Source organism: Natrix helvetica (assembly GCF_964273705.1).
Source record: "Natrix helvetica genome assembly, chromosome: 6".
Taxonomy (NCBI): Eukaryota; Metazoa; Chordata; class Lepidosauria; order Squamata; family Natricidae; genus Natrix; species Natrix helvetica.
In genome coordinates this window covers 10,467,239-10,488,852 of record NC_138553.1, presented here as the reverse complement: position 1 = coordinate 10,488,852, position 21,614 = coordinate 10,467,239, and the positions used below count along the sequence as shown (strand labels likewise).

Genomic DNA, 21,614 nt, shown 5'->3' with positions numbered 1-21,614 from the left:
AGTGCTGAAATTTCAATTAGTGCAAACCACAATGGGACTAGGTGAGATAAACTCTTCATGGTGGTTATTTTTGAACTTTGCTGATTCCTAGTTTGTTTATAGTCCCTGTTGAAGGTGCTGAAGTTCTCCTATAAAATCTTTCACAACTTTGAACCATAAAAGCTGAGCTTCTACTTATATATTCCTACTCATACTTAACCCTAAAATTATCTTCAGAGGATTTGCTCTACATACCCTCCCATGCAGAGTTGGTATTTTACCAGTTCAGACCGGATCGCCCGAACTAGTAGTGGAAATCGTGGGTGACTCCGCCTACCTGCGCCCGGCTCTATGGCATTCCATTTAGGGCATTTTGGGGGGACCAAAAACGCATGTGCGAAAGGATCTGTGCATGTGCGGAGGTGGCGAGCGCTCACATTTGCAAACCGGTAGGGAAGGTAAGTGTATACCACCCCTGCTCCCATGCTGGACCACAGTAGTTGCCTCTCTAGGACATTTTCAGTGGTTCCCCCAATACATTTCCAAGAGACAACCAAGTACAAGCAATCACAAATAGCTGTCTTAAGTTTGGGAATAAATTACAACGAAGGGGCCACAGCTTATTAAGCTATAAAGCAATATAATGTTGTCGTCACACAAAATTCAATGGGTTATATTTATTAATGAAAATATAGAACTATGTATGAAACTGTCAAGGCCAAGAACAAATTTTTGCATTAATGCAATATACATAATTTCTGTTAAAAAAAAAAACAAAAAATTGTTGGGTTAGCTTCCAAGCCTGGCAAAACCTGAGCTCGTCAGATAGATTCTCTGATTTTGTTGGAATTTTAGGAGGAACTGTGCCAGTTTTCCAAACTGAATAAGCTCAAGAGACCATAATAAGAATTCCATGTTTTTTTTTTTCCAAATTAAAATTAATTTCCACTGCAGGGTAAGGGTAAAAAAGATATTTTGTGAAAGCAGCAATGCGGAATGCAAATACAAAGCATCACTAAATATTTTAGTGAGTTTACAGCTTTCTGAAGGTCCATTTACTGCTGTCTTTCTTAAGATCAAAGTCGGAAATAGCCATTTGTTTATTGATATCATTTGTTGTTGATTTTTCTCCATAGAAAATCAGTTAAGCTAGAAAAGATTTGACTACCAACTGTTTCCCTCCCTTCTCAAGGAAAGGAAAAGGCACCAAATTCATTGATTTCAATGAAGTTCAATTGTATTAAATACTCCTTTTTATTGATCTTCTGATTGCCCCTGTTGACATGCTTACCCTTCATTATCATACATTTCCTCACAAAGTCAAGTAGCCATGTAAATACATGACTAGCTAAAATGTATTCTATGTCATCTTCCTTGCATCCCCAAATAGAGTGAAGAAAGTGAGATGAAATAATATGTCCAGGAGAACAAAATGGTTGCTAACGGATACAATTCCTAGTTCAAGGGCTGAGGGAGAATGAAAGAATGAAACAGGGCCCATTAAATCCATCCATCCATCTATCTATCTAAAAACAGTTGTCTGTATGTATGTTCCAGCATAACTATGGAACGCCTCGAGCAATTTCAACCAAACTTGGTACACAGATGACTTACTCTCTGGAGAAAAATACTGGGGGAGGGGGGGTAAGACATCCCTAACCCCCCTCGTGGTGTGTGTTCTGTTAAGATACAGCCTGCCATACTGCCTACTGGCTTCTACTGTACAGCGTAGTGGAGTTGCCATGGTAACGGCTTCACAGTACTCCACAAGGGAGCTTCCTCTGGTAAGGGGGAAAATCCAACATTGGAAATTACATTTGGTCCGGACATTTTCCCCTGATAAATAAATACCCGGGCAACACACACAACATACTGTCGGCTAATATCTTCATAAAAATATGGGGATATGACTGAAACATAAAACTAAATCAGATTCGGCTTATAGTAACCATTGGAAATAATAAAAGCTTAGGAATATTGGGTTGACATTTTGAAATTCACTGATCCACGTAGACTTTCACAGAGCATTAAATTTTTATTACATTTCTATTTTGTAGTGTTGGAGGCTAACATAAGATCTGTCACATGAGGGATAACACATATTTCTCTTGTTTCACATATATCAGTTTGAAGGTTAGCACTAGGCCAAAGGCCCCCAACCCCAGTCTGTGGGCATGCCAGAAGCTGGGCCACAGGAACAAGCCAAGACCCATCTGCGGGATACAGGCAGCACACGAAACCATCCCCGCCTCCACATAAAAACCTCTCCACAGAACCGGTCCCTGGTACCCAAATCCTTGGAGGCTGCTGCTCTTGTCAGTGTCGTTGTTATGTAGAACAATATGTGTGAAAAGCTACACAGTACCTTTTAATTGATTGATTAACTCAGCAGTGCAGAATTAATTGGAAGTTCTCGAGAGCTTGATGTAAAGTATTTGCACGGATGAATTGGTGCACAAAATATTTTGTTAAGAGTGAAAAAAAAAGCCACTAGTTGATTAAATGGATCTGTTTCCAGTATGTTAAAATCTATATCCATATGTGAATTAGTTACAAGATGTTAGGTGATGTCTTGCAAAATAACTGTCTCTTAGTTTTTCCCCCCATCAGCAGCTGTTTTACAAATCTGTATGGGATAAAGAATGTTTGGGGGGAAAAATACTTACCTGGCAGGGGAGAAACCATAATCATTGTAGTAGATTACTCCAAATATAAATGTGCAGTTAAATGTATGACCACTTGCTGGTTTCTGCATCACTTAGGTTAGAGAGCTCATTTTCGTGAGCAGACAAAGGCTTGTTCAGGTAGTATTCTTAACCTCCTACAATACGTTGTATGTAACAATTCTTCACTTAACAGGTTTTTAGTTATAAAATGTACACATAAACTCTTTCTTACCGTAGCTTCAGGCTATAAAGGATTGTCCTATTAAAGTGGGCTTGTATTACTCTTGAAATATATCTGAAAAGAAACAATTTGTAGATTCTCTAGAGGAAGCTAACTCCAGAGTTAGAGGATAATAACTGAAAGTTCTTAGCTCTCATCAGCTAGCCATACCCTTACTGGGATTTGAACCTGGGCTGTTTTTACATATTAGGCAGTTGTATTAGCCACTAAGCCACAAGCTTTCCTCCCTTATCAGCTGAGCCAAGGAAATAAGTGTTATGTCAAGCCACCTGGGAAGCAGTATGCTCCCTCCCATATTTGGGCATACCAGGTGCTTTGACATAACACACACACACACACACACACACACACACACACACACACATCTTTTGTGAATAAAATAGTATAGATTTTCACTTAAGCTGAGAATATGCAGCCGGTGATTAACATTTTGTTATTGATATAGGATGGATTAGGGGATGGAAAGATAATTAGGGGACTGGAGGCTAAAACATATGAAGAACGGTTGCCGGAACTGGGTATGTCTAGTTTAATAGAAAGAAGGACTAGGGGTGACATGATAGCAGTGTTCCAATATCTCCGGGGTTGCCACAAAGAAGAGGGAGTCAAACTATTCTCCAAGGCACCTGAGGGCAGAACAAGAAGCAATGGGTGGAAACTAATCAAGGAGAGAAGCAACTTAGAACTGAGGAGAAATTTCCTGACAGTTGGAACAATTAATCAGTGGAATAGAAGTTGCCTCCAGAAGTTGTGAATGCCCCAACACTGGAAGTCTTTAAGAAGATGTTGGACAGCCATTTGTCTGAAACGGTATAGGGTTTCCTGCCCAGGCAAGGGATTCGACTAGAAGATCTCCAAGGTCCCTTCCAACTCTGCTATTGTATTGTATTGATTAGTTTTATTATTAATATTTTCAAGTAATATACAAACTTGAAGGGATGCAGTGGCTCAGTGGTTAGAGATACTGAGCTAGTCAGCTGACAGCCCCAGTTTGAGACCCAATCATTGTACAACAGGGTGAGCTCCCGTTACTTGCCCCAGCTCCTGCTCACCTAGCAGTTTGAAAGCATGCAAATGCAAATAGATAAATAGGTACCCCTTTGGTGGGAAGGTAACACAGTTCTGTGTGCCTCAGCATATATTCACACTGCCTTTGGATAGTACTGTGTTGTCTTTGGATAACACTGAATCCCTCAGGTAAGAAAGGAGATGAGCACTGTCTCCTAGAATCGGACATAACTGTTCAGAATCGGATACGACTGGATCTTTAATTTACAAACTGTTCTTTCTATCAAACATCTATTAAAGGAACATAACAATGTATTTCATTTCCTTTTATGATACTTGGAAAGTTAGACTGCTTTTATTTCACTGATTGATTGCATTATATTGTCTGTAATATATTTTATCTTTTTGGTGCTACTTGGTCTGTGAGAACGACAGTGATAATTCTGAAATCACGTCTTTCCCAGGTATAAAAATGGGAAAGGAACTAACATTAGTTTTAACTAATAAAATATATAATTAATGTAGTGATATAATTTGTGAGCTCTTTTATATGTGAGAAAACACACCCATAATATGGCTCACACAGGGTTTTTTTCCCATGACTTTTCCAAATTTCTGAACTTTTATTGTTAGAGATTTTATTTTGTGTGTGTGTCCCCCCCCCCAAAAAAAAATGTGTAGCTGTCCTTGCATTTTGATGGAAGTCAGTAGAAAAATAGCTTAAAAACTGAGTAATTATATTTGTTCTGTGTGCGTTTGGAATTATTATTTTAAGCATTGCTTAAAAATTCTGAAATCAACCGGTGGTTTATGGAGATAGTTTACGTCCCTCCTGTTGTCATTCAAATTAGGGTCGCTGATACTTTCATTCCTTGTGATCTACCCAGGGCAAAGAAATTACTTAATATTCTTTCAGCGAAACGATTTGTATAAGCCATGTATTCCCTCTTACAAGCTTACATCAATTATCATCCCATTGTCTCTGCTGAAATATGACCATGTGTATGCCAGCCAAAGAAAGACGGGGGAGGAATGTTAGGCGTATAAATGGAGATGTTTCTAATCCACTAGCTTGCTGAGGACCAAAGCACTAATTATAAACCCTAATAAAAACTAGTAATGCTGTTGCTTTGTTTACTACCGTGTTTCCCCCAAAATAAGACAGGGTCATATTTTCTTTGGAAACAACCCCACCCCACCCAGAAATAAGCACTTGGCCTTATTTTCAGGGAGGTCTTATTATTTTTGAGGTGCAGGAGGCGGTGAGCGTGGTCGCCTCATGGCTCCTGCTGTGTTGCAATATTTTGGGGAGAGTGTTAGGTACTGGTGCGATTAAGCACTAGCAATGAACCCCAGGTCGAGGTTATAACAGAGCAACCCTGTAAAGTATACGCAGCGTGCGATAGATAAAGCAACCACACTGAATAATGGATAGTAAAGTAACAAAATAAACTTTACTTTTTGAAGAATATAGCAAAATCCATAAACACAGCCAAAAAGTCATACACAGAAAAAACAGTCCAATACTACCAAGATAACTTGGATACAAGTAGCAAATAACTTACACACAGTAAGTAGTAGCAACAGTAGTAACAGTTAGACAGCAGTTATCATACATCAATCAAGAGAGAGAGAGAGAGAGAGAGAGAGAGCAACAACATCAGCTGCAATTTAAATGCTGTAATCTACTAATTAGCAGAGCTCCTCTCTTAAAGATACATAACATGCCTTGTGCAATATATTGTCTACCCAACTTGTTGGTTACACCCTAACAGAGAGGGCTTATTTTAGCGCACGCGCTCAAATTATCCAGGGAGGTCTTATTTTTGTGGAAACAGAGTAGCAGATGAGGATACTAAGAATTCTGGAACGCCAAATGGATGACTAGAATGTTTGCTGCCGTGTGGTCTTTTGCTAAGTGCCGATTGTAAAACCCATGATAATTTGAAATAATTTGTGCCTCCAATGAGAACTCAGGGTTGATTTGTTTGATAGTCCGTGTATTTCTTGGCTATCTACCGTATTCTTGACAGTCTTCTTCAACACCAAAGTTCAAAAGCATAAATCACCTTCTCATCACGCTTCTTCAAAGTCCAACCTTCGCTTCCATAGAATGTCATAGAGAAAAATCATTGTCTGCAGGATCCTGACCTTTGTCGATACCGTAGAGCAGGGGTGTCCAAACTTGGGAACTTTAAGACTTGTGGACTTTAAGACTTGTGGACTTTAAGACTTGTGGACTTCAACTCCCAGAATTCCCCAGCCAGCCTGGCTGGCTGGGGAATTCTGGGAGTTGAAGTCCACAAGTCTTAAAGTTCCCAAGTTTGGACACCCCTGCCGTAGAGGCACATCACAATTTCTGAATATCTTTTTCCAAGGTCTTCATTGCTACTCTACTGGGTGTTAGTTTGCAGTGTATTTCTTGACTGGTTTTTCTGGTTGATCCTAAAAGGCAGAAGCTATCCACTACTTGAATGTTTTCATTTTCAATTTTAAGACTGGTTGTTATTCCTATTTTCAGGAACATGATCTTCATTATATTTAATCTTAGTCACATCGTTTTCACTGTGTCTCACGACTTTCATTAATATAGATTGCAGATTATTTGCATCTTCCACTTTCATAACAATGTGATTTGCATAGAGCAGGTTTTGTATGTTTCTTCCTGCATTTTGAAAGCCGCACTCATCATTTTCCAGTTTTGCTTCCATGTACATTCAGAATATACGTTGAATAAATGCTTTCTTTGCTGACCTGGAGCCAAGCTATTTCACCAGTGTTCCATCTGTGCTGTGGCTTCCTGACTTGTGTATACGCCGACTATATTTTACTTGTTTGGGCATGGCATGTTATGTGAACATGGCAGTTGCATTTTATTAACCTCCTTAGAATGTTTAGTAGATCATGGGAACATAGCCTAAATGTTGCAGAAAGTCTTGCTTACTTTGAAAATATTTTGATGGATTAAAAAGGACCCGAAAAGCACAATCTTCCATAGTATCCTCAGAAACTGTAATGTTTCTTTCAGAACACCGTATGTTGAGATTCCTTAAGAGACACGCAATAGTAGTTTTTGACATGTACATTTTTAAAAGATTCCTCTTGTTCAAATACTACCTTATGCATTGGTATTGATGTTGATAGACCTCTCTCGTTCTCCTTTACTCCTGCTGAATATATTGTTAAATATTTAAAGTATAGTCACGAGAATATCATGCAAGTTGGCCAAGAGGTTTAACTTTGCAACTAGCTGGGAGTTCTTAAAACATGTCTGACGTATTGAGACTGTCCTAAATGTGTGTGCTTCAAGACAGTCACGTCCATAATCTTAATGATCTCTAATGATTCAGTACTTTAGTGCATCCTCTGGACATAAATCAAAAGGAATCAGTAAGTTTATGTGTCCCTCTGTGTGTGTGCACGCACATACACTGTAGCTATACCAGTGGTGGGATTCAAATACCGGTTCTGTGGGCGTGGCTTTGTGGGTGTGGTGTGGCTTTGTTGGTGTGGCAGGAGAAGGATACTGCAAAATCCCCATTTCCTCCCGATCAGCTGGCACTCGGGAGGCAGAGAATAGATGGGGGGGGGGCAGTCAGAGGTGGTATTTACCAGTTCTCCTAACTACTCAATATTTCTGCTACCGGTTCTCCAGAACCGGTCAGAACCTGCTGAATACCACCTCTGAGCTATACCCAAGTGTTGAAAATTGATTGACGGTGACAAATTTTACACGTTGTATTACTACTGAGCTACAGAGTAATTGCTGCAAATGTTGAGAGAGCTCAAAATCTGAAATGTTCTTTAACTTACATCTTTTTGCAAGTTATTAACCATTGTGTAATATACGTCTGCACATGGTCCTTGTGTCTCATTTTTTTGTTTTCTCTTTTGAAGACATCGTTTTTCTCTTCAGCTTCCTTAGCTGTCTAAATGAAAGCTTACTATTTCCGCGCTGAAACCTGATAATAGAAGATTTTCATAAGCCACAGGTTGGGGATGCTGCCTCCCATCTGGTTACTATTATGTTGTTATGCGCTTTCCAATTAGAATTTTAAGTAAAAGTTGCAGCTTCATATCTATTGTGGATAAACAGATGTAGCAAACTCATTTTGTGTAATACTAATAGTTTTACTAAATCACTATCTTTTTCTGTGGTACTCAGCACCTTTATCCTTGCCTTTGCTGAGTCCAAATTGAGGGTTTTGAATATTCACAATGAATGTAGTGTATAGTTTTCTGGTCTGAGAACTTGGATTTCTATGTCAGCAAACGATTTAGGAATTCCTAGGCAGACTAAATCCATTTTATAATTTGCCTGCAGTATACTGCTGTTAAAGATTAAGCTACCTTAAACCTTGTCTTTCAGAGTTTTAAATTTACTGGGAAATCTCTCAACAGACCTGTCCCTTGAGTAAATAACCTAAATCAGTGGTGAATTACTACCTCCATAGATGAAATGTCTTAGATCTTATCCTGAGTTTCCATCAAGCTGTGGGAGCAGGAAAGATTATTAATACGGATTTCAAATCCTGATGTTTAAAGCAAAAATCACTACCTTTGTGTATTCAATGACTTTGAAGTTTGTTGTAATGCTGTTTTATTGCCCAAGAAATATTATGATTATGGAGCCTGATAGTCATCTGTGTTTCAGAAAAAGCTTTTTCCATTTTCCTTTTTCAAACAGCTGTAATTGAGAAAAACTTCACATCTTCAGATAATATGAAAAATCCTGAACTGACATTTCAGGGGGAATATTAAACTTGTACAGCTGCAGATTTCATATAGATATAAATATGTTTATTACATTTTCCCAGAGTATTTTAGTAATTTTCTCAATGCATCATGTATCATTGATGCTCGTGTATCTCTCTGCAAAAGAAGAATTAGTGAAATATTCCCTACACACACACACACACACACACACACACACACACACACACACTTTTTCAAAACATTTGTAAATGTAAGAAATGTACATTTGCCCATTTCCTAATATATCTGTAAATACAGTGAAATCAGTGCTTTCATTTTGGCTGAATGGTCCTCGACTTACAACAGTTCATTTACTGACCATTCAAAGTTACAATGGCACTGAAAAAAAATGACATTTCTCATCTGAGACTACTTAAGGGCAGTGCAGACTATATACATGCAGTCCTTGAATTACGGTCAGTATCGGGACCAGAAATTCTATTGCTAAGTAAAGGAGTTGTTAAGTAAGAAGTCACAGCCAATTTTACAACCTTTTTTTTTTGCCACAAATGTTAGGCGAATCACTGCAGTTAAGTGAATAATATGTTGTTATTAGGCAAATCCAGGTTCTCTCCTTGATTTTGTTTATTAGGAGACATCTAGGAAAATCACACATAATCCCAGGACTCTGCAATTATCATAAATACATGCAGGTTATCAAGGGTGTGAATTTTGATCACCTGACTGTGGGGATGCTGAGGTAGTCCTAAGTGCAAGGATCAGTTGTAGGTCGTTTTTCTCAGTTCCATTGTAACTTTGAATAATTGCTAAATAAATGGTCATACGTTGAGGACTACCTGCATACTATTCTGAGAATATCCATTAGGACAGTGGTGTCAAACTCAATTGAGGGCCGCATCAGGATTGTGTTTGACCTTGGGGGGCCAGGGTGGGCGTGGCCAGCTCAACATCACTAGTGTCTGGGGCGCTTGAGATGGCCCAAGCACTCTGCCAGTGAAAACAGGCTCCCTAGCTTCGTTTTTAGCTGCAGTGGCCTCTTGCAACCCTCTGCTAGCGAAAATGAACCTTGGGAGTGGGGCCCACGGCCCTTGCAAGCTCCGTTTTCAGCTGCGATACCCTCCTGCAACCCTCTGCTAGCGAAAATGAACCTTGGGAGTGGGGCCCACGGCCCTTGCAAGCTCCGTTTTCAGCTGCGATACCCTCCTGCAACCCTCTGCTAGCGAAAATGGACCTTTGGAGGACCACACAAAGCCCTTGCGAGCTCCATTTTCACCAGCAGAAACACTGCTAGGCGGTCCTTCACTGTTTCCAAGGTGACCCTGCAGGGCCAGATCTAAGCACCCCACAGCCAGATCTGGTCCCTGGGCCTTGATTTTGACACCCCTACATTAGGAGATGAAGCAGGTGGAAAGATGAAGAATAAAGGGGGGATGGAATCAAAAGGGCTTCCCAGAAATCCCCATCCTAACATTCTTACTCATAAATGAAGTTCATGGAATATGGGACCAGGTTCTAAAACTGTGTACCCTAACACACTGCCCATTGCAATGAAACCTGTATACTTGGAATTTGTGAGAACCTTGCTTTCTAGATTATGAATTTGCGTAAGAAGCTTGACAGGAATATAGCACAACCAGTTCTGAGTCTCTGCGTGTGAATTGGATAGCCATATATATATATATAATATATTTATATGTATTTATATAATAAATACATATTCACCTGCCCATACTGGCCCAGAACATTCCATCAGAGATGGCACAGTGTGTGGGCATGTAGATTCAAGAATGGGGTTTATGTTGTTTTGCCAAACAGATACCAATTTGATATCTACCTGTGTAGATGTAGATATGCTGGTCTGTGACCTTAATAAAGATTTGATTTGATGTACCGTGTTTCCCCCAACATAAGGCAGGGTCTTATTTTCTTTTAACCCTCAAAATAAACCCTTGGCCTTATTTTCGGGGAGATCCTATTATTGTTTAGGTGCAGGAGGTGGCAAGCGTGGTCACCTCACGGCTGCTGCTGGGTTGCAATATTTTCAGGGAGGGCTTATTTTAGCGCATGTGCTCAAAAGCCCAATTGGCCTTATTATCCAGGGAGGTCTTTTTTTCAGGGAAACAGGGTAGCTACAGAAAACGTGGGTTCCAACCTCTTGTATAAAATGCAATATTGAGTCCTTGGTTTCCTAACTAAAAAAAATGTTAAGAAGATTTATGATGCAAGCTTTCGGTTGATTTCTGGTGCAGGTATGTCTCAGCCAGCTGTGGCCACTTCTGAAGGCTTCCCATTGATTTGAGAAAGAATGGCCCTGCATGGCAATGAAGGTTTCTGGATTTCTGAATCTTAGACTTTTTAGGCTGGCTGCTGCCAAATACCATTACATTGACATTAAAAAATAAAAATAAAATAGAACATATCTCTGCTTTCATCTGTCTCCTGGGCTTTTTAATTCTGCATGATAAAGATAACACGAGTTTGTTAAAGCAAATCTATTTTGCTCCAAGAAGAAACACTAAGTAGGTTACATACTGACAGCCTTCACATAATTAAAAGGATATAAAGAAACAAGAAAATAAAATGTTTACTACCCAAGAGAGGGCAATTAAAACCGGTTTTAAATTCCAGACAGGTAGATTTAATTAACCTGCAAGAAAACCTTCAGGAATTCTAGGCTGTGGAAGAGATGAGATGATCAGGTTGCTATACAGCCGTCAAACAAAGAATTTGCCCAGCAGAGCTTTTCAAGTATTATTTTTCCTGGGAAGCTTCAGGGAAATCTTTAAAATGAATGCCATCTAAGAGATAGAGTTGCAGAGTTGACATAACATAAATGCATTCAAACTAAATGAGGAGTGGTAATTGCTAATCAGTGAAACAATAGCCTCAATAGTTGTTTAGTCTCCCTACCCCCTCTCCATTCATTAGAGGCACCAATTAAGCTTCGAGGGTCCAGAACACACGTAGCTAATACTGGTTTCCCTAACACTCAAAACAGGTCTGATTTCATGTGCAAATCTTTAATGTTTATCTCCAAGTCTTGGATGTGGACTAAACGCTAAGTACACCCATCCATATGCGTGCTTACAGTTACAACAGACTCTCCGATTAGTTATGGGCAGTGATTGCTTTCTGCAAGTTGGCAAAGTACAGGTTGCTTTCTAGGATGGGCAGCGTTGTGTACAGCCTTTAGGCAGTCACTGTTTCACCCGTTGGGCTAGGGTGACATTATCCCACTATGCAAAAGCTTTGCAAGTTCACAATAGAAGATGGAAGATGGCTGCATTATTAAATCAACTCAGGCAGCTTGCAGCAAACAATAAAAAATGAAACACAGGGGGAAAGCTCTTGTGGTGGAGAACTTAGTTATTATTTATACTTCTGCTATTCATAAAGATGGAAGATACAAGGCAAAGTTTAATGTGTTATTAAACTATATATAGTTTAATAAAACATAAACATAGGTGAGTGTGTGTTAAAAAAGCTAAAAAACAAGGGAATATAGGACCGGCAGGGACGGGAGGGCGGGGCCAACCAGAGGTGGTATTTGCCGGTTCTCTGAACTACTCAAAATTTCTGCTATTGGTCCGAACCGGCTGAAAACCACCTCTGCATGGATGGATGGATGGAAGGAAGGAAGGAAATAAGGAAGGATGGTTGGAGAGGGGGGAGAGAGATTGATTTTATTTTAGTTTACTTGGATGCATCTATGCGCCTCGCTCTCTCAATCTTAAAATATGCCTGGATATGTTTGAATATGCTTTTTATTTTGTTTTGTTTCAAGTGTTGTCAGATGCTAATGTTCCCTATATAAGAAGTTCACCACCAGTTATCGCTATCGTTTTTGGCAGAATATTCTGTATATTGAAGGTTGTTGCATCACTGAAGCTTTGCCTTTTCATGTCCTCTCCCCCTCCCCCTCTGTTTGCAAACTTTGGGAAGTTTTAAATAAGCAGAACAGCAGGCATAAGGAGAGTGGGATTAAATACAGTGTTTACTACTACAAGGCATTTGGCCCTTACCAGAAGAACTAAATGTTATAAAAAGTAGTTAAATGACAAACGATTAATTAGTGATTTACAGATTTTTTTGATCAGAGAAAGAAACCTTATATGGACTTTTTGCTGAAAGAATTACAATACAGTAAATGATGGGTTTGAAGATTTAAAAAGATGTAGATAATATGAGGAGCCCTCCCCAGGCTCCGGGGCTTTCCTGAACCCTAAGGAGGGCAAAAAATGGCCTCCTCCGGAAGGCCGTCAAAGGTCATTTTTGTCCTCTCCAGTCTTCAGGAAAGCCCCCAGAGCCTGGGGGGGGAGCATGCGTGGGGGGTCATGCATGCATGCACAGGTGGGGGGGCGATGCGCATGTGCAGGTGGGTGCGCGATATTGCCCACAAACACACAATTTTGGCACACCTTTAGAAAAAGAAAACTGAGAATTCATTTGAGACTCCTACGTTCTCATAATAACTACAGTAGATCTTTGGATCTTTCCCCAGTATACATGAGCTATATCTCCTTTGTCTTCTGAAGATTATATGCATGCATGTTGATTATCTACTGCCGTTCGCGACATGACATGACATAGTTCAAAAAGAATCTGAGAAATTTTAGAAAAATAATCACTCAACAGCATAATTACAATAAACCCTGTGCCCAAGGAACAGCCAAAAAGAAGAAGGAGAAGGGATAGACACATATTTCCCAAACAAGAGAGTCAACTTACTTAACTTTGGGAGGGAAAGCTGTCAAAAGGAGGAGAACTGCTAACCTCTATTCTGTATGTCTGTGGAGATTCTCAGTCATCCAGGTCACAACTGTCCCAAAGAGACTTCTTTCAAAAGGCTGCTACGCTGTTTGTTTGTTTTTCCCTTGGGGGAGGAGAAGAAAACATTTTGCTTTTCATCCAAGAAGCTTCATCAGTTGTGATGGTGGTGGGAAGGAAGGATAAGTACAGACAGTTGGGAGTGGATGGTGAGAGGATGGAACCTATCCTTCTATCCCCCCACCATCCAGTCTCAATGACAATTCCTAACCTTCCATCTCCCGCTATTAGTACCCAATGAAGCTTCTTGGATGAGAAGCGAAATGTTTTCTTCTTCCTCAAGGGAAAAACAGCCCTGTTGCCTTTCGAAGAAAGCACCTTTGAGGCACCTCTAATCTGTATCAACATGCAATGGGGAATTGAACTGTCTTGAAGAATCTTGACAAACCAGAATATAAACCGAAGAAGTCTTGACAAACCAGAATATAAACTGAATATTTGTGCCATTTCAAGCAGAGCCAAGAGGAGTCAAAAGAAAAATAGGAAGGAAATTGCTTCCATCTCTGTTTCACAGACTATTAAAATACTTTTACATTAAACGTAATCTAAATTTACATCAAGGCTTTCTTTCTTTTTTTCCTCTATTGTCTACAGTTTTTTTTTCCAATCATCAAATCCGTATGTCATTTCATTTTTTTCTGTTCCATGCAAAGAGTTCAAAAGGGTTTTCCAATTAGCTGTAAAATTAATCAATGCATACTTAAATAATTTCTGCATTTCTTCCTCCACAGTCACAATGAACGAAAAGTGACCTGCAAGCATCCAGTCACAGGACAGCCCTCACAGGACAATTGCATATTTGTCGTGAATGAACAGTAAGTACGTGTTTACAAAAAGGTGTAAAAATATTATGTGTTCTTATCTTCTGAATATTTATTTATATAATTGTTAGTGTATAGTTGTTATACACTATATTGCCAAAAGTATTCGCTCACCCATCCAAATAATCAGAATCGGGTGTTTCAATCACTTCCATGGCCACAGGGGTATAAAATCAAGTCCTTAGGCATGCAGACTGTTTTTACAAACATTTGTGAGAGAATGGGTCCTCTCAGGAGCTCAGTGAACTCCAGCGTGGAACTGTGAGAGGATGCCACCTGTGCAACAAATCCAGTCGTGAAATTTCCTCGCTCCTAAATATTCCACAGTCACCTGTCAGCTGTATTATAAGAACGTGGGAGTGTTTGGGAACGACAGCAACTCAGCCACAAAGTGGTAGGCCACGTAAACTTGTCCAACATCAGTGTGTGACCTCACAAATGCGCTTCTGGAAGAATGGTCAAAAATTCCCATAAACACACTCCTGAACCTTGTGGAAAGCCTCCCCAGAAGAGTTGAAGCTGTTATAGCTGCAAAGGGTGGACCGACGTCATATTGAACCCTATGGATTAGGAATGGGATGTCACTTACAGTAAGTTCATATGCGAGTAAAGTGAGGTGAGCGAATACTTTTGGCAATATAGTGTATATCAATGATGGTGAACCTTTTCGGCAGTGAGTGCCCAAACCGGAATGCATGGGGGCGCACATATGCGCGCATGCCAGAACACAAGAAATCCAAAGAGCAGCATGCACACTGGCCACCTGGACTTCAGGTCTCCAGTGTGTATGATGGTCTTTGCGTGTTCCAGAAACCCAAAGACCAGGTGGCCGGCCCGCACATGCACACTGGTCAGCTGGTCTTTGGATTTCGCCAAGACCAGCTGGCCAGTACGCTGTGTGCGCCAGAAACCAGAAGACCAGCTAGCGATGTTGCGGGTGCCCAGAGAGAGGGCTCTGCATGTCATCTGTGTCACATGTGCCGTGGGTTCGATATCACTGTTATATACTATACCGTAGTTGTTAAATAGTACTGTACTCTTATTTACAAAATCCCAAAGTAGTTTGTAATGGTAACACTATTTTAGAATAAACCAACCCATTGAAAGGTAAGTGTTAAGACAGTTAATGCCTTGGAAAAAGGTGAATGCAAGCATGAATAAGTATTTACTTTTGTTGTTCAACCGATGATCAGTTACTCATTCATATGTGATCCGTTGTCTATTTATTTATAAACCAGAAAGTCCAGTTGCCTCTTGAAAAAGCACCTTTGGCCATGTTCTTGAAATAGGGTACACCTGTGAGGGCAACATAAAGGGCAACATTTATTTAGGTTCTGATATGCCTTAATGGGTGAAAAAGTTCCAGAACAATGTTTCCATATTCCAACTTTTTCCAATTTCATTAGGCAATGAAAAATGTGTTGAGATGTTCTACAACTAGTGAAATTTAAAGAATACAATTGTACATTCATTTTTTCCTCCATCTTCTGTGTCTATATTGTTGATATCTTGGTCTGTCCAAGTAATCACCAATCCGTCTGTCCATCCATCCATCCATCCATCCCAGACTCTGTAGTTCTTACAGAGGTTTCAGCCTACAGCAGGGGTGTCCAAACTTGGGAACTTTAAGACTTGTGGACTTTAACTCCCAGAATTCTGGGAGTTGAAGTCCACAAGTCTTAAAGTTCCCAAGTTTGGACACCCCTGGCCTACAGAGTCCGCACGATTCATAGTTCACCTATCAATTATTCCCCTACTTGATTTATCTCTTTTTTGTTTTGCAATAAACATTTGGTTTCCTTGAATTTTCTCTCTCAACATCCTGGAACTTCCTGAATCCTCTTATTTGGTCATTATAATTTGTCGATATTGAACAAGGTCAGTCTTGAAAAGGAAGAAATATGGCAAAAATAGGCCTACTCGCCCTCAAAATGGGGCCGTGACATGATTAGTTTTTGCCGCTTGAGTTTTAGAATTATACAGAACAGCCTCTCAAAGACTCTACAAAGCATGAATGCCTCATCAGATTCATCACAGATTTGGACATGTGTGATTCCTGAAGATTAATTCGTTTATTTCTACAGTTTTTCTAAACGTGTGTTTATTGCTGTATTAAGTCAATAATTTGATATTCACATTTCAAGGTCTCCCAAAAAACCAACCGCATATCTAAGACAAGAAGAAAGTTAACCAATAATGTGAAAAACCAAAAAAATGTGCCAAAACCAATGGGGCTCATTCAGCCAAAGCCTGGGAGACCCCTCAAAAGTTCAGCAATTTACTGCAGTGGTTAATCATTCAGCTAATATGAGCTTGTGGTTCATAAAATTGGGCACATCAAATGGACTCATTTTTAGCAGTCCTTTTGTTTCTTTTTTAGCACTATAGGCCTGAGAAATTTTCAGGTATGGGATTTACTAAAATGGGAGATACTTTGCGCTACCTGTTGAGAACCTACTCTAGGATGCTCCAGAGAGACATGTTTTACATAGTCATTATTGTTTTGCACCAACATTTGCTGGGAATCTGGACAGGTAACACATTCAGACTCTTATTAAAAACAATTAAGGGTGGGGGGTTTTTTTCTAGTCTTGAATACCCAGCAGGTCCCTATGTAATTGAATATTCTGTTTTCAGGACTGCAGCAGCTATGACTTCAGAAGAAAAGAAAGAACGACCATTAAACATGGTGTCTGAAGCTGCACACTATAATTTGACATCAGATTACACAGCACATCCGATGAGTCCTCTGGGCAGAGTAAGTTATTGTATTCGGTATACATTATTCATTAGTACAAAATTATTGAGCTAGTAAGCCTAACGTGGTGTGGAGGCACAATTATGTGGAGGTTGTAAGACAATCAATCTTCGTTTGGAAGTTTAAAAAAATTAAAACAGTTTTTTTTAGGTCTGTTTATTGGGTTTGTTTTTTAAAAAATAAATTGTTGCGTATTTTCTGTGAGAAAAAAATTCTCTCAAGTGCTGATCAAAATTAAATTGCAGTGTACACTCTATACAAATATGTATAAAATCCATCATGAATAATAATAATATTGTATTACGCATGCTGGTTTTTAAATTTTAAATAACTTCATTATTAAAAGCCAATAAACAAATATTAGGACTGTGGAGCAGTTCACTTCTAGGAATAGATATACTTGGTTCGGTTTAAGCCCCCCCCCTCCCCCCCAAAAAAACACCTTTTTGCTTTCAGATCTAAAGCACTTCGGAGCCCTGCTAAAATGGATTCTTTTCTTATTTTAAAAAGTCACAGAGAACAGATAATCCTTTAATGGTTTTCTAATAAGCTATAATCATGATCTCAGTTGGTGGCCCATAAGGTACCAGTAGTTCTTACTAAAAAGCTTGTGAAAGCAGCCTCAATGCAGCCTACCGCTGAGGCCAAGAGGTTAGGGAAAAAAGCCCTCCCGGATCACTTTCTGAGAGAATGAAGAACACCACACAGAAGATTCTGTTAGAACAAATCATGCCATATTTTTGAGTGATTTATCCATATGGTAAAAGATGTCTGAAGAGGTTTTTTTTAATCTGCTAAATTGATCCTCTGAAGTGCAAACTTCATTTTTTTTTAAAAAGAAAAAAAAGAAGGAAGGAAGGAAGGAAAAAGAAAAGGAATAGATTATCCAGTTCCTGTTGGCCTTTCTCACTCATTTGTTATTACTGTTTCATTATGGTTTTTTTTTTCTGTATTCATTTTCTTGGATTTCAGCCAAATACTTTGGATGCTGGGAGTGAATGAAAGAGAGGAAAATCGTCACCCTTTTTCTCTTCCGTCCTTCTTCTTAAGCTGTAATTTTTACTTGAGGCATTAATTTCATTTCTTTCAGAAACCTTACCTTTACAAATTTACAATGCTTTTCTATTAAGTGGGGTCAAAGTTAAAAAAAAAATGTAAGCCGTTTTGCTCCTCAACATGGTCGTGTATATATGCATGCACACACACATACACACATGCTCAAACATAACAAGGTGGGTGAACATTTTCATTCTGCCTACTCTCTCTCCTCTGTGGCCCCTAAACAGGGCACAAAACAAATTGTAAGCCCTAAACCAAAAAAAGTTTGCTTCCCTGTGTTCTACATAATAAATACCGTATTTTCCAGAGTATAAGATGCACCTTTTTCCCTCAAAAGAGAGGGTGAAAATCTGAGTGCGTCTTATGCACTGAATATAGCATTTTTGGCCTCCAAAAACCGTGCCCCTTTTGCAAAAATGGCTGTGCATAGCCTTTAGGAGTGCTCCTGGGGGCTGGGGAGGGCAAAAATGAGCAAACAACAGGCCGGTTTTTGGTCGTCGTCCCCACCAGCCCCCAGGAGCACTCTATAAGAGTCCTAAAGGCTATACATGCCCCCCCCTTTTTTTTTACAAAAAAACGGGTCCGTTTTTGCAAAAAAAGGGCTATTTTTTGCTAATTTCGCCCCCCCCCCAGTCCCGCCCAGACCCTAGGAGCACTCTATAAAGGTTATGCATGCCCTTTTTTGACAAAAAGTGGGCCATTTTTGGGAGGTCTGCAGAGTGCAAAAACTTTTTTTTTTTAATTTGCCTCTTCAGAATCTTGATGCATCTTATACTCCAGTGCATCTTATACACCGAAAAATATGGTAACTCACCTTCAGTTTCTCCCATTAATTGCTGTTAATTATCATGCTTGTTGCTAAGTATTATAAATTCCTCCTTTACCTTCTTTTTGGTCTCATTAAATGTCTCAGCTTCTAAAGCATGAGAACACTGCACCAGTGATGGTGAAACCTTTAGATGGCATATCAAAAATTCAGAAAATGTCTAAAGGTAAAGGTTCCCCTTGCACATATGTGCTATTTCCAGTTCTAGGGGGCGGTGCTCATCTCCATTTCAAAGCCAAAGAGTCTGTACTGTCCGAAGACGTCTCTGTGGTCATGTGGCCGGCAGGACTAAATGCCGAAGGCGCTCAAAACGCTGTTACTTTCCCACCAAAGGTGGTTCCTATTTTTCTACTTGCATTTTTACATGCTTTCGAACTGCTAGGTTGGCAGAAGCTGGGACAAATAACGGGAGCTCACTCCATTGCGCGGAGCTAGGGATTCGAACCACCGAACTGCCGACCTTTCTGATCGACAAGCTCAGCGTCTTAGCCACTACGCCACCGCATTCCTAATGTCTAATCAATTAATTAATTAACTAATGTCTAACCTGTCTCTGTTGACATGTTGCCCCACATCCACAAATAAAAGAGAACCAATTCTTTGCATATTGATTTATTTGAAAAAAAAAACCAATCCAATCATGCATGTTGCTATGTATTATATAGCAATAGCAAAAGCACTTAGACTTATATACTGCTTTACAGTGCTTTACAACCCTCTCTAAGCGGTTTCGAGTCAGCCTATTGCCCCCAGCAATCTGGATGCTCATTTTACCCACCTCGGAAGGATGGAAGGCTGAATCAACCTTGAGCCTGGTGAGATTCGAACTGCCAAATTGCAGGCAGCCGGCAGGCAGCAGAAGTAGCCTGCAGTACTGCACTCTTAAGCACTGCTCCACTGTAGCTCATATAAAGAAATGTCAAATAATTACAGTTATTTTTCCATGTCAGAAGCACCTAAGTGCTTCCCTAGCGAAAGGATTTGCCAGGGATATCACTGTTGCCTGGGAAACACCCAGTTGAGGGCTCCTTTTGTGTCCGCCTGAAGTTGCTCACCAAAGTGATATCCATTAATCTACTTGCCGTCACCCACCTTTGAACTGCTGGGTTGGCAGGAGCTGAAGCATATGACAGGAGCTCACCCCATCCCGCAGCAGAAGCGGGTCTCGAACGTGAAGCTGCCAATTGGCAGCCAGTATTCTAACTTCGTGATCCACCACACTCTTCTCATTACAAAAATAAAATAGAAGTAAAACTCATTTTCCAAGAGTCTGGAGATTGCTGTTGTGGCCTTCCAGCGGCCAGTGGAGCTAGCAGCAGATTCGGATAGTGAGGAGGTTGGGGAGGAACATGGGCCAGTCCTGGAGTCTGGGGAAGGCTCTGATGAGGGCTCTATGTTGGAGGCAGAGAGGGGGCCACAGACATAGGCCAGTTATCAGCTTCCTTCAGAGTCAGACATCAGTGAGGCAGATGAACAGCTGGAGCCTGTTCCCAGTGTGCGCATGCGCAGAGTTGCCAGACGAAGGGAACAGCTAAAGAACAGGGGTCAACTTGGGAGTAAGGCCAGACAATGAATGGCCCGCCCCAGAGGAAATAAAAGAGGAGCGAAAGGGGAAATTAGTTTGCTTAATTGGTTCGTGACTCCGAGACTCCTTGCCAAGTTCTGCAGATATCGGCCTGGCAGCTCTCCAAGCCAGATAAGGTCTGTGATCGTAAATCCTCCTTTGAAAGACTTTGCTGATTGTGAATGAGCAGAATTCACTGTAAATTAATAAAAGGGTGTTTTGCCGGGACAAGGAATTTTTTTCATGCTCTTGGGAAGCCTCAGTCAAAACAATTGCATGGGAGAATGGGGCTGCTTTTGAGAAGAGTTGTTGGGTGTTGGTAAAACTGGTGTGTCGCCCTTGACACGTATCATAGACTCATCATCACTCTCCTGTTCTGTACTTCTGGATTTTTCTAAGCTACAGACAGAAACAGCATAGTGAAATGTCCAGGCAGGAAAAGAAAATGGTGGTAGCTAAGAAATCAGCATTTGGAGAGAAAAAATAAACCTCGGAGACCTTGAACAGAATGTTCTGGCAACACTAACCCTCTCTGCTATAGCTCGAGGCTTCTCTACTTGTGTCTTGCATAATTCAATTATCTTGAAGAATTAAGAGCGACAACTATTGTTTCTTAGCGACAACTGAGAAACCAATGTCAATTAGGAGTGAGTGCTCATTAATAGTTCTAGTGTTAAAACAGCCCAGCTCACTATTTAATCCACATTGGATGTTTAAAGAAGCTTAACAGCATCAGCTGCTCTGTGCAAAAGTCTAGTCAGTAACTGAAACAATTAAATGTTCTTTTACTGCTATCCCCAATAATGTTTCCTTCACGTTCTGCTGTTGTTTTCCCTTGACTGAATTTTTGAGTATAAGATCCCTAGAGCAAGAATGTGTCTGCTTATGATTTATAAAGTGTACTCTCCATACAGATGGAGTAATTATAAACTAAGGACATTAGAGAGTCACTTTCATGGCTGAAAATGTCCACGTGAGAATTATTAATACTTTTATTAAGCACACAAGTTTATTAGTACAAGTGCTTTCCTGCCACCCCATGCATCTTTTCTGGACTATATTTGGAAGGTCCTTGTTGCACTATGAAGGCTGGGTGCAAACAAGTAGATACGCTTAAGTCTTATACATATAGTTAGTCCTCGACATACG

General features: G+C 40.1%; 1 protein-coding gene across 16 annotated transcripts in view; it reads left to right on the top strand.

The window, feature by feature from the left end:
• Positions 1 to 21,614, top strand: part of PLEKHA5 (pleckstrin homology domain containing A5) — a 223,920-nt gene that overhangs the window by 101,841 nt on the left and 100,465 nt on the right. For all 16 annotated transcript variants that reach the window (XM_081958217.1, XM_081958216.1, XM_081958218.1 and 13 more), the window contains exons 4-5: positions 14,169 to 14,252; positions 16,896 to 17,016. In XM_081958217.1, coding sequence (XP_081814343.1) covers positions 14,169 to 14,252; positions 16,896 to 17,016 — 205 coding nt within the window. The remainder of the gene's footprint in view (positions 1 to 14,168; positions 14,253 to 16,895; positions 17,017 to 21,614) is intronic.